The 23,303-nt window shown below is 42.2% G+C and overlaps 1 protein-coding gene across 1 annotated transcript in view; it reads right to left on the reverse strand.

The window, feature by feature from the left end:
- ADAP1 (ArfGAP with dual PH domains 1) overlaps positions 1-23,303 on the reverse strand; it is a 113,636-nt gene that overhangs the window by 49,984 nt on the left and 40,349 nt on the right. The window contains exons 2-4 of the mRNA XM_075830297.1: positions 17,380-17,510; positions 12,912-13,003; positions 10,374-10,456 (exon numbers count right to left, since the gene is read on the reverse strand). Of these exons, the coding sequence (XP_075686412.1) occupies positions 10,374-10,456; positions 12,912-13,003; positions 17,380-17,510 (306 nt within the window). The remainder of the gene's footprint in view (positions 1-10,373; positions 10,457-12,911; positions 13,004-17,379; positions 17,511-23,303) is intronic.

The raw sequence follows: 23,303 nt of genomic DNA on the forward strand, positions 1-23,303 counted from the left end.
CCTGCTCTGTCTCCTCTCTGATACTCTGAGGCGTGGAGGCAAGGAAACACAAGAGGAGGATTCAGGATGCACAGTGCAGGAGAGAGCATTATACAGTCTCAGATATGTGGTGAGGGGGACCAGTGGGCCCCCCTGGCTTAGGGGCCCGGCCGCAGCTGCGACCTCTATAGCTACGCCACTGCAGAGGGGAAGTAAGTATATACATATTTTTTTTATTTAATTATCCGATGAGGGGGGATGGGCAGGAGAGAGCATAAAAAAATAAGACCGCGGGGTGGGGGATGCGACCGCCCGGGGCACCAACCAGTTGCAAAAGGAGGAAAGGTAGAAGGGAGGGCTCAGACGGGAGTCTTCAGTATGCAGCGTTACGCACATACCGAGGGGGCGTCCGACGAGTCTGGACCCCTCCAGATGCCCTCAATACTGTTTTTAATTAGACTTTTATTTTTAGCATCCCTGCAACAGCACCGCTGCTGATCATCTGCATATGATAGCAGGGGCAGCATTGGCGCTGGCATATGGATAGAGTAGAGTGATCCCTTCCTCCTCTCTGCATATGGAGCTTTGCAGATTAGGAGGCGAGAAGCCACACAGCCAGCGCGGACCAGTGTAAGGTCCCACCAGTTGGAAAGGAAGAGGGACGCAGAAGGAAGTCTATTGTACCCGGGATACCCCTGTCCAGATGCAGCAAAGAATGTATTGGCATTGATCACAGATTATGAGCAGTACGTTGCTGCGTTGCACACAGGGGGAATTATCTGGCGAGTCTGGACCACCCCCACATGCCCTAAATACAGTTTTATGGCATGTGGAGGTGCTCCCACAGATCAGACACTTCATATTCGTATAGTATATATCTATATATATATATATATATATATATATATATATATATATATATATATATCCCCTTTAAGTCCACTTTTGGATGACTGTAATACGGTGCTTTTTTTGTGATTGTTTCATGTTTTAACTCCGGTTCTGATGAATTTCGGTTTGTCTGAATGTTGTTCCCAAACCAAGGACACCAAAAAGTGTCGGTATTACAGGTATCTGAATTTCTGAAAGCGGACTAAGGCTGAGGCTAAATCTGTAACAACATGTTTTTATGATGATTTGATGTGGATATAAAAGCGAAGCAAGCAATTTAACGATGAAATTGCTTGCATCAAATTTATTTCCACACCAAACCAGCATGAAAGCATGACACGGCCTTGTACATATTATAGGCTGCTATGGGTCACAAGACCAGGTTTCAACGCAGTATTGATAAATCTGCCGCAATGTACATTACATTTTGCATAACTTTTCATTATACAATGATTATGTTTACATTAGACTGGACAACCCCTTTAACAAATACGTTTAACAGTTTTATTGTACCAACCTAAGGCACTTTCACAAGGTTGTAATACTGGCACATTTTAGCGTCCATATTAAGGCCACAACACCTGGACCTCCTATAGTGATCCAAGGTCCATTCAGTTAAACCACAAGAGTTCCGGATGTTGCGGGCATAAAACAGGCGCTAAAATACTTGTGTATTACAGCCGTGCGAAAGCAGCCTAAGACAATTTTGTTTCAAATCTCTGGAAATACACTGTAAGGCCAGGATCACACACGCCATTTTGATGCAGTTTTTGGCTTAGCTTTTTTTTAGAAAAACACAGGAGTTGACAAAAGAAAGTAGATACATCAGTCTTGTACCGTTCTTCCTTCTGGATCCTTTCATGGCTTTGGTTAAAAAAAAAAAAGCTAAGCCAAAAACAGCACCCAAAACTGCATGTGTGTAATCCTGGCCGAAGTGATGTCACTGTTCCAGGGATAGTGATGTCATCAGCCCCAGCCTGGTGACCCAAGGTGGTCTCTGCCTGCCCCTGAGATCTAATAAGGATCTATATTAATTCCCTTAGTAACTTGGAGTGTAAGGAAGAGTTAACCCCACTCATTGTTTGTTTTCAGTGTGGCATCCAGCCTAGTGAAGGTGAGATAGAGATCATTTGCATGTTCCTCTGACAGGATAATTGGGCCCCTCTACAGTGCTACATCTATTCTGAGCAAAATGGAATTTTAAGATGTTTTCAGTAACGTGTTGTCAAGTGCTAGGTCAGCGGATTTCTTTATTTTTCTCTTTTTTAACCTTCGGTTTGTAATAGAATAAAAGTGTGTGCTTGACTGATTTTATATGTCAAGGTGAACAGTTCTAGAAATGAAAGGCTCTCCGAGCTGTGACTGCAGATTATGTTGTCATATTAATATTATTATACAGCTATCTTCTCTCTCTTCATTGCGAGGTGTATTTCTAGATGACCTTCTGCCATGCTTACTGTGAGCCTTACATTTTTAAAACCTTGGTGAAAAGCATGAATATTTTATGGCAGGTTAAAAAAAAAATAAAAAAAAAATAAACTCAACAATCAATAGAATATTTCAGTAACATTTCATGAAATCTCGCAGAAAAGGATGACCCCAGTTGTGCCTCAGCCACTTTCCTATGTTTTTTTATATCCCCTGCCATATAAAGTTATGTAACAGGATCCATACCCACTAGAGCCAAACTCTGGGAGGCACCTAGAAATGTATATTCCATTGGTCAACCACAGAGGTGTAATACCCTTCCAGGTAATTCTGTGTAAGGGTATGTTCACACGGCCAAATTTCAGACGTATACGAGGCGTATTTTGCCTCGTTTTACGTCTGGAAATACGTCTCAAATACGTCGTCAAACATCTGCCCATTACTTTCTATGGGTATAACGCTGTATTGTCCACACGACGCGTAATTTTACGCGTCGTACGGCAATTACGACGCGTAAAATGACGCCTCGTAAAAAGAAGTGCAGGACACTTCTTTGGACGTTTTTGGAGCTGTTTTCTCATAGACTCCAATGAAAACAGCTCCAAAAACGGACGTAAAAAACCGCCGCGAAAACGCCGTGAAAAATGCGAGTTGGTAAAAAAACGTCTGAAAAGCAGGGTCTGTTTTCCCTTGAAAACAGCTCTGGATTTTCAGACGTTTTTGTTGACTACGTGTGAACATACCCTAAGGGTATGTTCACACGGCCAAATTTCAGACGTATACGAGGTGTATTATGCCTCGTTTTACGTCTGAAAATACGGCTCCAATACGTTGGCAAACATCTGCCCATTCATTTGAATGGGTTTGCCGACGTACTGTGCAGACGACCTGTTATTTACGCCTCGTCAAAAGAAGTGCAGGACACTTCTTTGGACGTTTTTGGAGCTGTTTTCTCATAGACTCCAATGAAAACAGCTCCAAAAACGGACGTAAAAAAGCCGCGAAAACGGCACGAAAACGCCGCGAAAAATGCGAGTTGGTAAAAAACGTCTGAAAAGCAGGGTCTGTTTTCCCTTGAAAACAGCTCTGGATTTTCAGACGTTTTTGTTGACTACGTGTGAACATACCCTTAGTGTTAGGTTTGGGTCTCCAGTTCTTGATCCTCTTCTATTACGAGGAGTGGATACAAAGAGTGTCTCTCTATGGAGGACCCAACACATCCATGCATTACCCGGGCAGCCCATTGCTTTCAATGAGAACTGTGTAATGCTTCATTTCCCCTGTGGTGGCGCTGCAGTGGAAATGAGCACTTGCTGTTGTGTTGATCCACAGATTTCAGCTAATCCGTGGTGGTTCCAGTAGCAGGACACCCGGTGACGAGCTTAACATCAGGGAACTGTTCTAACAAAAATGGATTGTCTGAAGTTCCTTTAACCCCCCCCCCCCCCCCCAACTGCTTATCCCAAGCTGTGCTCAATCAATTGGGAAAGGCCAATACTGTTTTAAACTAGCACACCTCGGTTTCAGACCTCTTTCACACGACAGTATTTAGGTCAGTATTTTGAATTAGTATTTGGTAGCCAAAACTATGATTTGAACCTACACAGAGAAAAGTAGAATAGAAAGATTTGCACCTCTTCTGTGTTTTGGACCCACTCCTGACCAAAATACCACCGTCTGAAAGAGGATCTAGGCCAGGTTTACATGTTGCGTTGTGAAAACCCAACCTAAGTAATAGCAGCTGTGTCTCTCTGCAACTTCTCCCGTCAGGTCAGGCTAACAGAAGATAAAACAAATTAAAATACAGCTTGGGCAAAGTATTCCTGAATAATACTTTGCTCAAATAGTGAATCCCCCCTCCTTTGTAGCTCTCCGACGCTCAGCACAATTGTACCCATAAGGCTTCGTTCACATATGCGTTGGGGTCCCGTTCTGACGTTGCATCGGAGGTTTCCGTCAGAACGGGACCCTGAATAGACCAGAGGTTTCCGTTTCCATCACTATTGATTTCAATGGTGACGGATCCGGTGCCCGTGGTTTCCGTTTGTGTCTGTTTCTCACCGGACCCGTCGTTTTGCCGGAAGCAATAGCATAGTCGACTACGTTATTGCTTCTGGCAAAATCACGGGTCCGGTGCACAACAGAGACAAACGGAAACCACAGGCACCGGATCCGTCACTATTGAAATCAATAGTGATGGAAACGGAAACCTCAGACGGAACGTCAGAACAGGACCCCAACGCAGGTGTGAACGAAGCCTTACCCCCACACTCCTGGAGTGAAGAGAATTTCTATTTATATTTTTAAGAGTAACTTTCTGAAAGTTTGTGACACTAGAGGTTAACAAAATCCAAAATTAATAATAAAACAAATGATTTTGTAAAAAAAAGTTTTAATGTGCAAAAATACTAAAGCATAACAAAAACAATATAAATTTGGTATTGGCATGAACTTAGCGACCTGTAGAATAGAGTTAACATATTATATATGAAAACTATAAAAATAAATCACAAAAAAATATTTTAAAATTGCTGTTTTTCTTTTCATTTCTAATTCATTATATGTACCCCAAAATGGTTTCGATAAAAGCAACAAATCGTCCCGCAAAATCCAAGCTTTCATAAGGCTACATTGAAGAAAAAATAAAAACACTTTTACTGGTCCTTAAGGCTAAAATTATATATGTCACTAAGGGTTTAAAATGCACTTAAAGGGTAACTAAATCATCAGAAAACTTCTGACATGTTATAGTGACATGTCAGAAGTTTTGATCAGTGGGGGTCCAAGCACTGAGACCCCCAACAATTGCTAAAACGAAATGGCAGAAGCGCTCGGGTGAGCGCTGAGCCGGTTAAGTTTCTGAACTCTATGAGCCCGTACACCAACTGCTCAGCCTTCCGAGAAAAGCCGATTAGAAATGAAGCGGCTCAGTGCTCACCCGTGCGGGATCTCCGTGCTCGGACCCCCACCAATCAAAACTTCTGACATGTCACTTTGACATGTCTGAAGTTTTTGAAAGTTTATTTACACTTTAAGGCCCCGGAGTTAGGCACCAAATTTGCTTGAGACATAGATTTAAAATCTACAAAATCACATTTTCGGGAGCAATTTTCCAATTTTAATGTGACTGTGAGGGGGTTAAACTAGCAAAGACATGAACCAGTAGTGGAATGTTCCAACTGATAAATTATGTTTTACCAAAAGGATATTTCTATTAAAGCCTACATTTAATTAGTGTTACATAACTTTGAAGAAGCAATCTGTATTTCTCTTGCATCACCCTTATATTGTATTCTGCCATAACCTTCCCTTGCAGTTACTTGACTTCCTGTCTGGGTTACCATCATTTCGGTATAAGAATCTGTCCTGGTCATGTGATGGACACACAGGTTCACGGCTTGTTTCAAGACACAACTCTGATACACATACTGTGAGGGTATGTTCACACAATTAACAAAATACGTCTGGAAATACGGAGCTGTTTGCAAGGGAAAACAGCTCCTGATTTTCAGACGTTTTTTGAGCAACTCGCGTTTTTCGCAGCGTTTTTGGAGCTGTTTTTCAATAGAGTCTATGAGAAAACGGCTCCAAAAACGTCCCAAGAAGTGTCCTGCACTTCTTTTGATGAGCCGTCATTTTACGCGCCGTATTTTGACAGCGACGTGTAGAATAAAAGCTCGTGGGAACAGAACATCGTAAAACCCATTGCAAGCAATGGGCAGATGTTTGTAGGCGTACTAGGGGCGTTTTTTCAGGCGTAATTTGAGGTGTAATATGCCTGAATTACGTCTGAAAATAGGTCGCGTGAACATACCCTAACTGCAACAAGTCCTGCACCTGTGTGTCCATCACATGACCGTGGACAGATATTATCCACTGGAAGTAAACAATGAAGGTTCCTATTGAATAACAGCAAGCAGAGATCTTAAAAACATTAAGGAATTGACATAACGGTTTGAAAATAACATTTATTTGTAAAATACGGAATACCCCTTTAATGAGCCTTACTAAAGAATAATTGAAAAAAGCTTTAATCTCGAAAATCACTCATCATTTGCACCTTCTGGCCCTCATCCATACTAAGAATGGGACAGCAATATCCCTTAACCCCCTTGCCCGTCCTCCCCTGATCCAAACTGCAGTAGATGGATTTGATGCCAAGAGACAATTGCAGCGTTGTAACAGAAGCTTTGCTGTGCCACAGCCTCATCATCCATGGCACTGATTCATGCATAAATAACTATTACAATACATTTCATTCTATCCCTTCTGCTGGTTTGGAAAATGCACTACAAAATATAAAAAGGAGATTGTTCTGCTGAAGAAGGGCATTCCAAATAAATATATGTATAAATGATCAAACCCGGTCAATTCAGCCGGCTCAGTCTTTCCTCTTACCAGCAGATAGAATTAATGGGGGGGGATCTGTGAATACGCATGGCGCTACGGGTCTACATACAGCCGCCCCCTCCTGCCGCACTCATACAATGTGCTGGGCAGTTGTGTATCACCAGTGTCTGAGGGCCGTCGGCTGGTACACTTATAAGTGGTATAACCACCTACAATGAATCCTGCCATACACATGTATGAAAACCATTTTCACCATATGATCCCCATCCCCTTCCAAAATGGAGATATGTATAGGAGACCGGATGTCTTTCATGCAGTATGGTTCTACTAGATGGAGTAGTAGTCGCACATACCGTGCATTTTATGTAAAACGTGGGTGTATACAGAAAATATAGGGCGCCGAAAGAATACTCAGAATGGGCCACACACCCCACTGAGAGCTCCTCCATATGTCATTTGCCTTTGTTAATGTTAATGTAGTAATTTAAATGAATTAACCTGTTAAGGACCAGGCAAGTTTTGGCCTTGAGGACCAGAACAATTTTTTTATTTTTCCTCTTTGCATCCCAGCCCTCATAACTTTTTTATTTTTTGTTCGATATAGCTGTATGAGATTTTGTTATTTTGTGGGACGGGTTGTACTTCATGTAGGTGCAATTTTTTTGGCACATTTACATTATCGTTTAATTTATATACATTTTTATTTCGTTTCGCTGCAGTTTTGTTTGGTTTTTTTTTCAGCATGCACCGATGCAAGAAATTTGTTGTGCAGATTGTTACGATACCAAATATGTGTATATTATTTTATGTTATGGGACTTAGATCTAATTAACTTTATGTATTGTAAAAAAAATTGCATTTGTGTGTATTTTTTGTTTTTACAGCTTTTTTTTATTTAACATTGCTTTTTTTTTTAAAGATTAATTTAACTTTTTATTTTTAATCCCATAGGGGGATTTCTAATTTTGATTTAGATTTTTTAACTTTAATGTACAGGCATGTATCTACTGGTAGTACACAGGCAGTTATTAGGGTAAACCTAAGTAGGGATGGGCGATTATGGCTTAAATCAAAATCACGATTAATTGAACTTTTAACCTCGATTACGATTAACGGACAACTATTTAGGCCACACCACATTTGCATGCCACGCCCCCTATTTGCATGCAACGCCATTGCTCCCCACACATTATAATGCCCCTATAACTGCCTCCACACAGTATATTGTCCCCATAGTACTCCCCAGACAGTATAATGCCCCCCATGGCTAACCCCTCACACTATAATGCCCCATAGCTTCCCCCACACTGTATAATTCCCTCATGGCTGCCCCCAAACAGCCACAATAGTGCATAATAAAAATAATACTACATATACTCACCTTACCCCGTTCCAACGATGAGTGGAGGAGATCCCTCTGCTCCTCTGGTCTGTGCAGCTTGGCAAAGGCAGGCGCGACGACCTCACTGCCTCGCGTCCGGCGATACATAGTCAATGGTAGAGCAGGGACTTTACGGCCTCCTGCTCTACCATTGGATTCAACTGTATCTCCGTCCCGACGATGCAGATACAGTTTACACCAGGAAAAAAAATTGTGAAAAAAAACCGAAATGCGCAAGATGACGTTGATTAATTGCGCTGAAGTTTGGTTTTGTGTTGCATTCAAAAACGTAACAATCTGATCTCTGTCGTTAGAGCGGGGGCTGCAGCTGTGTATTTCAGCCATTGCTCCGCTCCTAATTGCTGTGCCCATGCAAACATTATGACAAATTGTATACCCATCATGATGCGGCAACAATCTGCCGCTCATGACGAGCATACTCGTCCTTTGTCGTCAACCAATTAATGTCCATTATTCTGCTATTAGGTTCAAAATTCAGTGCTATTTAATTTGATAATACACCCGTATATCAAAGCTGTTTTTATGACTTGATAAATTACATAATCCTGGCAAAAGAATTCACCACTAGGGGGAGCTAACTGCATATAGATTCTTACAGATAGCTAGTATCAAACTCAATGGGAGCTGTATACATTTGTATGCTGTGAGCCCCCTCTAGTGGTAGCTGGAGGTAAAAATAATTTTAGCAGAAAAAGGAGAAGCTTAGTGAAAGGGTCGCTACTACCACAGACTTCATAACAGACACATAACAAGTATGCAATTGTGTGTATCTTCTTTATTTAAAATGGCGTACACCATCTTTGAGCAGTTGTGCATTTGTGTCAGTGCCTAACTTATAACTGAATGGTAACAATTTTCCAGCTGCATTGTATGTGTATGTCATATATATGATATAATAGTCTGATCAGATACTTGGCTATACCCGAGGTGATTTCATAGACCAAAGTCTGACATTGCATTAGATAATCTTGTAGTGCACATAACAAAACTTTAACCAGGAAACTGCCTGGGTTTTTATCAGGGAAAATACCTACATAAATCTCAGACTATTTCTAGAAGAATGTACGATGAAAACAGCATTGGCAGGGGAATGGACCTCCCAAGCCTTCCTTACTAGGGGACTCCTGTTTTCAAGAATGTATGGTGGAGTGTCCGCAGGTTCCAGCAGCAGAAATCCAAGTGATCAACTCAGCATTGGGGGAGAGGTCTTTACCGCACCAAAGTGTGGTGACGTTTTTTTGGCTGGAATGTTCGCAGCAGAAAACTGCACATACAAAAATAAAAAAGTTTCATACTTACGTGGCCATGGTGACGCGTCCCTCTGTCGTCCTGCACACCGGCCTCCTGGGATGACGTTTCATCCCATGTAACCGCTGCAGTCTGGGATTGGCTGCAGCGGTCACATGGGATGAAACGTCATCCCAGGAGACCAGCCTGGACGAAGAAGCAAAGAATTCTGGTTAACTATAAGAGGTGTTTTTTTGCGATTTTTGCCGTGGAATTGCAGCTTTTCCGCTGCAAAAACCGCAACATCTGCTATTTGTTGCGGGTTTAACAATATTCAATAGGGAAAACCTGCAATAAAAAAGCAGCGATTACACAAATACAATTGACATGCTGCGGATTAAAAAAAGAAACGCATGTCAATTTCTTAGCAGTTTTTCTTAGCTGTTTGTTCAAATCTCATCCACTTTGCTGATACTGTATTATGCTGCGGATTTTCCGCAACGAAATCCATTGCGGAAAATCTGCAGCATTTACGCTATGTGTAAACCCGGCCTAAAGCACCATGCACACGACAGTAAAATCACCCGTAATTACGGACCATAATTACAGGCCCATTCATTTCTATGGCCGACGGACACTTTCCGGTATCCCTACAGGAGGGTGTCCGTACCGTAGAAACCAGCCAAAACAAAATAGGACATGTCCTATTTTCTTATTTTACAGACCATGCTCCTATACTTTATAATGGGAGCACGGCCCATAAAAACAGGTTGTAATTACGGGCACTGTCGTGTGCATGGAGCCTAAGAGTCATATGCTCAAACAAGTGTGAAAGACAAAACAGTCAAAAACAAAGAAAACAAGAAAAAAAATCATCTTTAAAAAGTATGTCTGACTAGCATAGATTTTCCTGTACCAACCAAGGGCATTAATAGCCTAAAAGTACACAGCAGAGCTCAAATTGTTCTAATATTTATAAAACACTGTTTGATCCTGGAGGATTGCAGAGCGGCTGGTGTGATGTGCTGCATTCTGTTTTATTTCACTCCTGGCGGCAAAAGGATTAGGAGAAGCTGTAGGCTGATAGCATCCTTACCTGCAGAATACGGCTCCTGCTTCTCAATGTAGATGAACTCTTTCCTCTCATACTTGGCTCTAATCCACTGCTCACGGAGCACTCTGCAAGCACAAAGGACACCTAATTTAGCGAGCACGTTAGACACATTGTCAATGCCGCCTTATCTGCTCACATGTGTTACTAGTACAGCTAAGGATTGATAAGTCATTGAAAACACAATAATGTCGCAAAGTGACCATTGCCCTTGTCATGATGGAGAGTCATTATGTTGCCTTAAGAAAAGTGTCCTTTTATACGCCCCGACATGGGCCGAGTAAACGATCGGCAATCAACGAGATAGCTCGTTGATCAGCGCCTGTTTGCTCCTTTCACAGGGAGCTATCTTTGGGGACGAGCGATTGTTACTACGATCACTCATCCCAATACATTTCTATTATGTCGGCAGCACATCGTTGTTTACACGGGGAGATGTACCGCCGACAACGATAATATTTCTTGCAGCATAAACGATACGATCAGCCGATGAATGATCGTTTGCAAAGGGCAAGTAAAAAGGCCTAAAGTCTCAAGCATGTGAGGTGGTCTTAAATTGGTTTTCCCATGACAGACATTTATGACATATCCACAGGATATGTCATAAATGTCAGATAAATGGGGGTCCCACCTCTGGGACACGCACCTATCTCTAGATCAGAGCCCCCTAAACCCCGTTCTGCTGCTCTGTCTTGTGGCAGAAGCAGGTGAATTCCACCCATGACTTAGGAAACAGCACTCTGAGCTACGCTGTTTCCATAAGCCCAATAGAACTGAATGGTAGTTACGGAAACAGCGAGCTCGCATGCTAACACTGCTTCCATAACTCCCATTCACTACTATGGGAGTTATGGAAACAGCATAGCTCAGCGAGCTACGCTGTTTTTGTAACTCCCGACCATAGAGTCAGGAAGTGGCCGGGAGGCAAAGGGAGCAGAAAAAGGTAGAACGGGGTTTAAGGGGCCCCGTTCTAGAGATAGGTGCGTGTCCCAGAGGTGGAACCCACATCTATCTGACATTTATGACATCCTGTGGATATGTCATAAATGTCTCCCATGGGAAAACCCCTTTAAGCCAGTGTATGGTTTTATTTGGAGAACCTACACAATTCCATTACTTAATTGCTTAAAGGGTTTGTCTCAGCATAGCTGTTGGTGTCATGTGACTAGGATATGCCCCCAATGTCCAATTGGGGTTGGGCCGACATGTGTGAGATTGCTCGGTTTTCTTGGGAGACCGCATAGACCTCAATGTCCATCCATACGGCTGCCCCCAGAAAAAGCCACTTGGAGTCGAAAAGAAGAAAACTGCTCTAGCGATGGTGGTGAACTTGTTCCACATCGTTTGGACCCCAATCGATTGGACATTGGTGGCATATCCTAAGGCCTTCTACATGGGCCAATGTTCGGGCAAACGAGTGTTTATACGAACGCCCAATCCTGATCAATGCCCTGTGTAAACAGGGCATCGATCAGCCCATAAACAAGCAATCGCTTGTTCATCAGGTGATCTGCTAGTTTATGCGGCCAATGAAATGTAAATATATGGGGACGAGCGATCGTAGTAACTATCGCTCGTCTCTATACATAACCAATCAATGCTCCTTGTGAAAGGAGCAAACAAGCGTGGAACGATGAGCTCTCTCGTTGATCGGAGCTCATTTTCATGGCCCATATTGGGTTGTGTAAAAGGACCCCTAGCGATATATCACAGCCCCTCTCACAACAGGAATAGTGATTATGCTAATGTAGGGATGAAGTCTTTTGGTAATCAATTCAATTAGATGCACCTATTTTTGACGACCTTTAGTTTTTGTGACGAATCTTCATGGCAAAAGGCAGGGATTTGAAATTCCTCCAGATCCATGAAGGTTATGATCAGAATAACCCTGTAGCTAAAGTGAGCAATTTTGATAACCCTATTACATCAAGGAGCTGCTATTTAAGCAATTCCCTATTTCTTTGAAGTGGCCCCAATGTTAGAACTTTTTTTTTCCACTAAATTTTATGGCCACAAAAAACGATGGTACTAGTGAAATATGTGGGCACAACCTAATAATGCTACAATGCTTCCTTAGGCCTCATGCACACGACCGTAAAAACACCCGTTATTGCGGGTCGTAATTACGACCCGCAATAACGGGCCCATAGATTTCTGTTAGTCACGGGTACCTTCCCGTTTTCTCACGGGAAGGTGCCCGTGCCGTTAAAAAAAATAGAACATGTTCTATTTTTTAATTTTACGGGCCGTGCTGCTATACTTTATAATGGCAGCACGGCTCGCAAAAGCGGCCGGCTGCCCGTGGCCGCCCATGCCCGTAATTACGAGTCGTAATTACGAGCACGGTCGTGTGCATGAAGCCTTAGGATATGATTCAATAAGATCATGACATATTAAAAAAACACAGAAGAGAGAATCCCTGTGTCATGCCCCGCCCCTTCAGGCCCTGAACTAGACATAACACATTGTATCAGATTTGCCCAGAATGTTCCTTTGAGACAAGGAAAAAATTGAATTACTTACTGACAATCATAAGTTGTTGGCTTGTAATAAAATGCTGGCACTTTAGACTCAAACTTCGCTTTAGCTACTTTGTTTCCCAGACACGACATGTACTGAAAAAAATTAATGAAATAGGCAAATTATTCAGCATCTAGTTTAGAGATTTAAAGTCAAAAGTAACAACTCTAGAAAAATCGCTATTAGTAATGCAAGAACTCGTTATTGTCCTCAACAGTTTTTATGATTCACTTTCTTAAAAATAATTGTACTCCGTGTTTTTCAAAATCTCCTTTGCCCCATTTCAGGTCCATCTTGTACTCCATAAAATGTTTCTCTCACCTAATAGCCAGGGTGGAGGGCACTCCCAGAGAAGATCTCTAGCTTTGGAGGACCCAACACATCCATGCATTACACAGACAGTCCATTCTTTTTTATGTGAACCATGTAATGTTTTATTTCAACTGTGGTGGTGCTGAATTGAACACGTGCCACCAGGTACCCAGCGAGAGGACAACCTGGGATCAAATTATTGTCAGGATATTGTCCCCCCAAATGTTTCCTGTTGAGGTGTAGAAGAATCAGACAGGTTGGATTTGATCCTGCCTAGCCGGTTTTATCCTCCTCCTCAGGAGATAAGCATCAACATACAAGACATGGACAAAAGTATTTGGACACCCACACATTACATCTACAGAAGCTTTTATGACATCCCATTCTAAATCCATAGGCATTAATATGGAGTTGGTCCCTCCTTTGCAGCTAAAACAGTTTCCACTCTTCTGGGAAGGCTTTCTATAAAATTTTGGAGTATGTCTGTGGGAATTTTTTCCCATTCATCCAGAAGAGCATTTGTGGGGTCAACACTGATGTTGGACGAGAGGGTCTGACTCGCAATCTCAGTTCTAGTTCATTACAAGGGGGTTCAATGGGGTTGAGGTCAGGGCTCCATGCGGCCAGTCAGGTTCTTCCACGCCAAACTCCCCCAACCTTGTCTTTATGGACCTTGTGCATTGGGGCACAGTCATGCTGGAACAGAGAAGGGCCGACCCCCAAACTGTTCCCACAAAGTTAGAAGTTACAATTGTGGAAAATGTCTTGGTATGGAGAAGCATTAAGATTTCCCTTCACTGGAACTAAGGAGCCTGGGCCAATCCCTGGAAAAACAACCCCATTTCATTATCCCTCTTCCACCAAACTTTACAGCTGGCACATTGCAGTCAGGCAGGTAAAGTTCTCCTGGCATTCACCAAACCCAGACTCATCCATCAGACCGCCAGATGGAGAAGCGCGATTCATCACTCCACAGAACACGTTTCCACTGCTCCAGAGTCCAGTGGCGGCGGCTTTACACCCCTCCATCCGACGGTTGGCATTGTGCTTGGTGATGTAAGGCTGGCATGCAGCTGCTCGGCCCCCATGCCATGAAGCTCTCGGGGCACAGTTTTTGTGCGGATATTAATGATAAAGAAGGTTTTGAACTCTGCAGTTATTGAGTCAGCAGAGCGTTGGCGACTTTTAGGCATTATGCGCCTCAGCACACGGCGAACCTGCTCTGTAACTTTACATGGTCTGTACTTTGTGGGTATGTTTCTGTGGTTCCTAAACACTTCCACTTTACAATAATCTCACTTACAGATGATGTTGGAATATCTAGGAGGGAAGAAATTTCAGGAACTGACTTGTTACAATGGTGAAGTCCTATTACAGGACCGCACTGGAATTCAGTGATCTCTATACAACGACCCGTTCTATCACAGATATCTATAAAAGCGACCGCATGGCGAGGGGCTGGATATTATACACCTGTGGCAATGGGACGGAATGAAACACCTGAACTCATTGATTAGGAGGGTGGTCCCAATACATTTGTCCATATAGTGTATGTGTCTGGCAGCCACTAATCCCACATGGTTGTTCATGCGCTAAGATAAATGTGTATATTTAGGAAGCTATCTATGAAGACAGCTGATATATATGGCCGGCATTGGGCTGCTCATAATATCTGGTAATTGTTGAAGGATCTATCAGACAACAATTAAAGACAGTAACCTCCAGCGCTGTTTATCTCTGGGAAAAAACAAGAAAATCAAATAAGAAAAATCTATTCAAAGCCGTGACAACAAAGGTGTCTGATGCCACATTGTACCACCTATGGCTGGCTCTACACATACATCTCCAACACCCTATATTACTATATAGATTACTATATTACATTGGTCATACCTGTAATATACTGACAGATACGATTTATAAGAAAGTAGCTCTATAATACATTTCACAGTTCATCCGAGGGCTACGAACCTGCAAACACTTGAGATCATTACGTGATATGTCTCTTGTGACTACACCTTAAGAATAATCAAATAGCTGAAGGAAGACTTTTCTTCCTCGCACACATCACAAGCCAGACAGAGGCGTCTGATCAGTCATGTAACCATTTCTTGAGAAATGCATCAAAAAGTCATCGTCTGTCGAGATTTCAAAGGCTTTTAGACACTGTAGATGTTATCATTAAGCAGCACAGTGTGAAAACGTATCAGGCAACGGAGCAGACTGGATACAGGATACACACGGAAAAGATCTGCTTACCTGTCAAGCAACTTCTGAAACGGGTTATAGAGGCACAGATAATTCTGAAGATATGATTGATAATGAGGTTTTGTGCCGATCATCTGGATATAGATATTCTAAGGCTCTGTTCACACAGGCGTCATGACTTTTTTTTTTCAGGATCAATAGTGAATGTGGTGGATCTATTTATATTTTATAATGGTTCTGTCAACTTTCGTTTTGTTTTATGGCCTGTTTACATCATACATTTTTCCTTCCGCCTGAAGTATAAGTCGGAAGGAGTCCCAACGTATACCTCCGACGGAAGGCACCGGTGTGTCCCACTGTATAGGTATACAGTGGGATACGTCGCCCAAACTCCCCAGGCTCAGTGCTACATTAAGCACTGAGCCCAGGGAAACCCCTGACATCACTGTCCATATAGCGACAGTGATGTCAGGGGCTTTCAACTATAGAGTACCCGGCCAGATCATCGCAAGTGCTGTGGCCGGGGACTCCTGTCTTGGGAAAGCCCTTGACATCACTGTTCCAAGTATGGACAGTGATGTTACAAGCTTAAAAAAATGCGCATTCCACGACCAGAACGTCAGAAATGCTTTGACCGGGGATTCCGCTCCTGGAGGATTCTCTGGCATCACTGTTCATATACGGACAGTTATGTCAAGTGCTTCTCCAGTCATGGGAATCCCTGGCCATCGCACTACCAATGCTCTGGCCGGGGACTCCGTAGTTGAAAGCCCCTGACAGCACTATCCATACATGGACAGTGATGTCAAGGGCTTCCCTGGGACCGGAATCCCCAGGTATATGTTTAACATACCTGTGACGTATGCCATACAAAGACATCTGTCACACATAGGCTTCCATGTTAAAAAAAAACGTATGCTACGCTTTTTGCGGGATCCCTCAGAATGGAATGGTGTAGTATACTACGTTATTCCATCCTCCAGAAAAAAGTATACCGACATATACCAACCTGACGGAGACCAAAAGGACCAAAAAGTACACTATTTTGGTCCCCGTCCGGCTAATGGCGCCCTATGGACATGTTTAGTGTATACCTAGGGAGCTTTCCCAAAGTACACGCAAAACGTAGGGCCAAAACTTGATGTAAACAGGCCCTTAAAATGGGTTGTACGCATTGTAATTTATCTGCTGTATAGCCATAATCTATGGCAAGGTAACAACTATTTTTGACCACCTCTCACTTATAGTGCTAACATTCACTTATTGTATGTGTCAGGACCCCCCAGACACAGGGGCCCAGTAGTGATCGGAATCTCAGCAACCTCTATTGCTTTGACACCTCCCCAACCATAAAACGTTCTTTCTACACAGCTTGAAAAACTTAACGGACAAAATCTAAGCGTACTCTTACACGGCCCGACGTGGGACGTCTAAACGAGCTCGTTGATCGGCGCTCGTTTGCTCCTTTCACCAGGAGCTATGTATGGGGGCAACCGGTCGTTACTACGATCCCTCGTCCCCATACATTTCTATCATGTCGGCAATGCATCTCCCTGTTTACACAGGGAGATGTGCTGCCCACAACGATAATATTTTCAGCTGCATAATCGATACAATAAGCTGATGAACAAACGTTTGCTCGTTCATCGGCTGATCGTTGCTCTGTTTACACAGGCAAATGATCGGGAATGAGCGTTTTGGAAACGCTCATTTGCCCGATAATTGGCTCATGTAAAAATGACTTAAGAATACCCTTACTGACCCACGGCAAGTAAAGAGCACATATCAAAGAGAACAAATACTCTGGAAGGGATACACCATCAACGTCAGATCAATGCACTTGTCCACTTGGATATTTTGCTATTCCAAGATAAATGTATGTAAGTTCCTTCCCAGGCAACAAAAAAATATATATTCATGGCTACACATATATATAAAAAAAAGTTCCTACTTCAATCTGTACATCATCCCATGGGTCTAAGCGGACAGATTTCACTCGGCTGATCTGAGGGATGTTGCGGTGAATTCCGGAGCAATTTAGGCAAATAAATACCCCAATAGTGTATGAAGCCCAGTCTGGATCTGTAGGAGAGACAACAAACAGACATTTAATATACATTTACAGAAGAGGCAAAAGTACAGTAACAATTACTCCATTAATAAGTACCTGGCGAATATAATTACAGCCTGTTCTTAAAGGGCAACTCTACGCAAAATGTGTTATTTTTTCTATTGCTTTTCTACATTACCTGTGCACTTTTTTTTTATAATATATTAATGATTATTAAATATCAATACTGACAACCACTGTCTTTTTCAAGCAAAAGAATATAAACTTGTTTTGTCTTGATATTTATATGTATATCGTATAATTAATTTAATGTAAAAAGTATATTAGCTACATGATTTTCTAGTGTTTCACAGTCATTTGATGAAGGTCCCATCTCAACAGAGCCTGGGTTGTTTTATTATACTACTAACATTATACCTAAACCCATCACTTTTTAGATGTAGATCGTCTTTAAAGGTAACCTGTGATAGAGATAGTGCCTACATTATGACAATGTACTATCAAAGCTGAAATAGTGGATGCAATTGCACACCTATAACTCCCGTCCACCCCAAGTGAATAACAGATGAAAAAATGAAAAAAGCATCTCCCCCACAGACACTTCTTAGAAATGGGCAGTGGTCCATTGCACCCACATCCAGCAAAAACAGAATAAGCATATGAAATAAAAAAAATTAAAAGATATGTCCACATTTGCAAACAATTCCTTTACTGGTCCAATGCATCTCAAATGGACAATAAATCAACAAATAGTTTAAATTAAAAGTCTCTTATGTGTCTCCATGGTTACAGACTACAAACAAACCCTGTGTAGTCTGATCCTGAAGTCATACTCCATCTATCTGTCCCCAACCTAAATATTATGCAGCTGTCATGTAAAGGATTATCTTCCAGAGACAGGGTCCCTTTAAGCATTGCTTATCTAGTGATATCACTTCAACATTTGGTAGAATATAACAGCTCCACAACCAACTAAAAAAAGACTAAATATCATCTGACATTTTCTTGAGCATATGGATTCTAAATCCACCCACTCAAGAAAAATAAAATTAAGACCCAAACTTTCAAACAAGATGTACTGTGCGGTTTAGATAATGCCATCTGACAAGCAGCCCCCATGTCTATCCATAGCTCCCAACCAAAACCTTAGTTGTCCCCAGCTGTCTTATTACACTGAGCGATATGTGGATAGAGCATATGATTTATGTGTTATATATGGCAGACATCTTGGCCCGTGATAACTGGGCTGTGTCAACAAAGTCATCGGTAATCAGGGCTGTGGAGTTGTAGATTGTGGAGTCGGAGTCAACGTTGAAGTCGGTATAATAGTATTGACTACAACTCTGGATTTAAAATAAAAATATAAAAAATTATCTGTTATTAAAGGGGTTGTCCACGGCTGGACAACTGATGACCTATCCAAAGGATAGGTCATCAGTATATGATCGGAGGGGGTCCAACACCCGGACCCAGCACCGATCAGCTGCTCCGGCTGCTGGATGTTATGAAGGGTATCCAGTAGTTGGAGCCCGAAGCAGATGGCTCTGACCAGTGCATAGCGGCTGTTCTGATCTGCTCCTATTCACTTGTATAGGAGCAAAGCTGCGGTATGGCAGCTCAGCCACTATTCCGTGACCGGAGCCATCTTCTTCCAGCATGGAAGTCTGGTGCACGGAGGCAGCTGGAGCAGCTGATCAGTGCGGGGTCGGACCCCCATCGATCATATACGGATGACCTATCCTGTGGATAGGTCACCAGTTGTCCGGTCATGGACAAACCCTTTTCAATATTGTATCTATTTATAAAACGCATAGCATGCAGAATATTACTTTCATATGAAAATAGGGAGATGTGCTGCCGACATAATGGAAATGTGTGGGATGAACTAACGTAGTAACGATCGCTCGTCCCCATCCATAGCTGATCATTGCTCCTTGTGAAAGGAGCAACAAGCACGATCGACGAGCTGTCTTACAGACTCCACAGCTCTGATTGTAATAGCAACAACTTTTTTAATACCAGATCCCTGACTAAAAAAACTGATTAATAATGCCACGGCTTCAAACCTGTCAAAATGTGTTTTCTGCTAGCAGCACAGTGGCAATTTATTTTAGGGCTGGTACATCTAAGATAGATCGGTCGCTGCAAGGTAAATCTAGTATTACATGCCACCCATTCAAATAAATTGCTGACCGTGTAACACATGGACAGCGGGGTCAGTCAGACTGAGAGCCGCCATATGTAGCGGATCTGGCTCATAGAGGACATCCCTCTAAACATCCATCTGTTCTAATAGGACATATGGAGACGTGTTGTCATGATGATAAATCTTTTTTTTACCTGTTGTTTAGTTATAAGTAATAGGGTGGAGCAGGGTGGAGAATCAACCCCAGCTGTTACAATGCTACCTCTTTCCATTGAGTTCTATGGATATCTATTGTCCTCCTGAGCCAAGAGACAGAATTAACATGTCTAGCTAATACTAGTCAGGGCATATCCATTTATACACTTAGTATGCCCTAAAGGAGGTTTTACACTGGGCAATTATCGGGCAGACGAGCTTTCAGAGGTTGTCGATAATTGCCCTGTGTAAACAGGGCAGTGATCAGCAGATGAACGATCAAACTCTCATTCATCTACTGATTGTATCGTTTTAAAAAAATATTATCGCTGCCGGCAGCACATCCACCTGTGTAAACAAACGCGCTGCCGACATGATAATAATGTATGGGGACTAGCGATCGGAGTAACGACCGCTCGTCCCCATACGCAGCTTCGGTGAGAGGAGCAAACGAGCGCCGACCAACGAGCTGTATCATTGATCGGCGCTCGCTGCACCGGCCAAAATCGGCCAGTGTAATAGGGGCTTTATTCTCTAACAGGACACACAAAATCTGAAAACCACTTTAAAGAAGAACTCTAAATAGCAACTTTCCAAAGAACAGGCTAATACATTACTTGATGAGTGACTCAACAATGCGGACAATATACATGTGCTAAAACAAGAACTGAGCATTTATACTACAGGGTATTTTTCGCAATTCACAAGATGATGTAGAAAACACAAAAGAAACACAAACAGCACAAGGTACTAGTGACGTGCTCATGGCTTCAGAACCCTACAATAAATGAACCATCCCTCGTATGGATATTTTATGGCTCACAGCGATGCCTCCTTCATAAGCTGTATCGATAGTCTGACTTATGTGATATGCTGCAGGTCAAGACGTTTGGTCCCTGGCTGGAATCCCAACTAAAGATGCGTCACACTTAATTATAGTACATGTAATTTATCCCTGAACAGAAATGACGTCTATAGCTGATCAAAGTTAATGTAGTCAATGCGGCTGGCAAGTCAGTCATCCCTGACTGTAACCTTTTATGATACCTTCATTGTGGAGTAATTCTGAACTCAGTAACTGCAGTTGAAGGACATTGTATTCACCATAAAATAACTATTTTGCCACATCTTTTCTTAGAACTCTGTATGGTACCATTCCTCTGTTATTCCTCCCACAAATGTATGAATAAATTGACAACTTGGCGTTACCAGTTGGGGGTGTGTCCCTACACGGCCAGCCACTGTCCAATCAGTGCTCACATGACTAGACTGTGTAGGGACACGCCCCTTTGTCAATGGGAATAGTAACACCCAGTTGCCAATTTATTCATACATTTCTAGGAGGAATAACAGAGGAACAGCACAACACAGAATTCTAAGAAAATATGTTCCATAATTGTTATTTTATGGGGAAGTATTCAGTAAAACAGACATGTGAGGAGAGCTGACAAGTCCTCTTTAATGAGATTTTAACTAGGACTAGCAAATAAATCAAACAAAACTAGGCAACCCTCTGCAAACTCAGACGGACACATTGTAGTAAACCCTCAGACCAGTAGATACATTTGGTTTAGCTAAACAGGATTGCCTAGAGCGTATACATTGTAGCGAACTCTCTTGAGTGAGAAGTCTCAGGACTGTACCAGTTCTTAGATGTAAACAACGATGCTTCCTTTCACTGACAGCAAGTAGAGATCTTGAAAATGGTAAGGAATTAAAACAACATTTCCATTATTAATAATGTTTGTAGTGTTTTCTAAGGTGATTTTGCAATCCTTCCTATATCATGATATCATTAAAACAGAATTCATCCTGGTAAAATGAACCTCTTAAGTAGGACATAACAGATTATTGTAAAGATTTGTGGCTAATTTAATGCTTTACCCCGCAGCAGACGGATGGTTTGTTTGATGTCCAATAAAAGAAACACTTTAAAAGAAGCAAATGAGCTCTTAACTTGTCTTTACTTATTAAATCTGGAAAATGCCAATTCATTCCTGAGAGGAAAGTTTGTATAATAGATCTGATAAATCGCTGGCTTTCAGATTTGATTCCTTTGAACTACAGAGGATTTACTTAGTATCAAGACTGGCAAAACAAAGTAAAGGATCAGATACACACATTATATACTGAATCCACTTAGGAATTAGGATTTGTAAAGGTCCTATTACACGGCCCGATATTGGCGGTGAAAACGGGCACCGATTAAAGAGACAGCTCGATGATCGCTGCTTATTTGCTTCTTTCACAAGGAGCAATGATCGGTTATGATCGGTTATCTATGGGGATTTAGCGATCGTTACTACAATCATTCGTCCCCATACATTTTTTATCACGTCAGCAGCGTTTGCTCGTCCACCCGCTGATGGTTGCCTGTCTTTTCCCCGATCATTGGCCTGTGTAAAAGGGCCTTAAGGGACTCTGAGAATTCTATGTGACATATTAATGTACGTACCATTTTGGATTTGCTTTATTTAATTGAAGGATTAGTCATAGTGACAGAATTAATGAATATATGAGATTAAAATGTCAGTCCACGGGACCCCCACCGATCAGCAAAATAAAGGGGCCACAGTGCTTTGTGGCTCAGCCCCTTGCACGCTCAGCCCCTTCAATGTTTATGCAGGCACAGTCATGCACCGAACATGTGGTTGTGTCTGGTACTGCAGCTCAGCCCCACTCTTTGGGGCACCTCTGCCCCTTCATTCTGCTAATCGGTGGAGGGCCTGGGGGTTGGCCATCAATGTTTTGTTTCCTAGAAAACTCTATTACATTCATATTGTACAAACTGATTCAAGATAATTAGATCATGAGGACCAATCCAGGCTGAAAGAAAACACTAAAAGACGCTAAAACTTAAAGGGGGCTTCCCACTGCAGACATATCTATTAGCCAAAGAGGAGATAAGATACAAAGAGCGTCTTGGGCTCCGGGGGATCTGGCAATTCCGTACATTACATGGAAAAACCATTGATGTCAAAGGGTTCTGTGTAACGCTTCATTCCATTGTGGTGTTTTTGGTGCTGAAAGAGAATTGATCACTTGCTCCCATGTTCCCCCGCAGATAACAGCTGATCACTCGTGGCTCCATCAGTGACACTCTCTGATCAAAACAGGCAACCCCATGGACTTCCATTACACTCAATGTGGTAGCCTGGTAGAACTGCAGGGGTTAAATGCTAGAGATACCAAGAAATCAGCATCATCTGCAAGATCACGGAGAGGATCAATGTGCTGGAATAATCAATGTGCAATGTCAAGATCATGACTCTATCAAGAAGAGAAGGATGATGGATCCTCGGACATTAAGATGATAAAATACACGGATTAGTCTTCAGTAAACATGGGAAATTGTCTTGTAGACATAAAAGTCAATAGTGTTGGAGAGATAAAAATGACGCGGTGATATCTGGTCCAGTTCTGAAGCTCACGCGCCTGTCCTGCTATGAATTATTTTCATGTC

Source organism: Rhinoderma darwinii, chromosome 6 (assembly GCF_050947455.1).
Source record: "Rhinoderma darwinii isolate aRhiDar2 chromosome 6, aRhiDar2.hap1, whole genome shotgun sequence".
In the NCBI taxonomy this organism is placed as follows: Eukaryota; Metazoa; Chordata; class Amphibia; order Anura; family Rhinodermatidae; genus Rhinoderma; species Rhinoderma darwinii.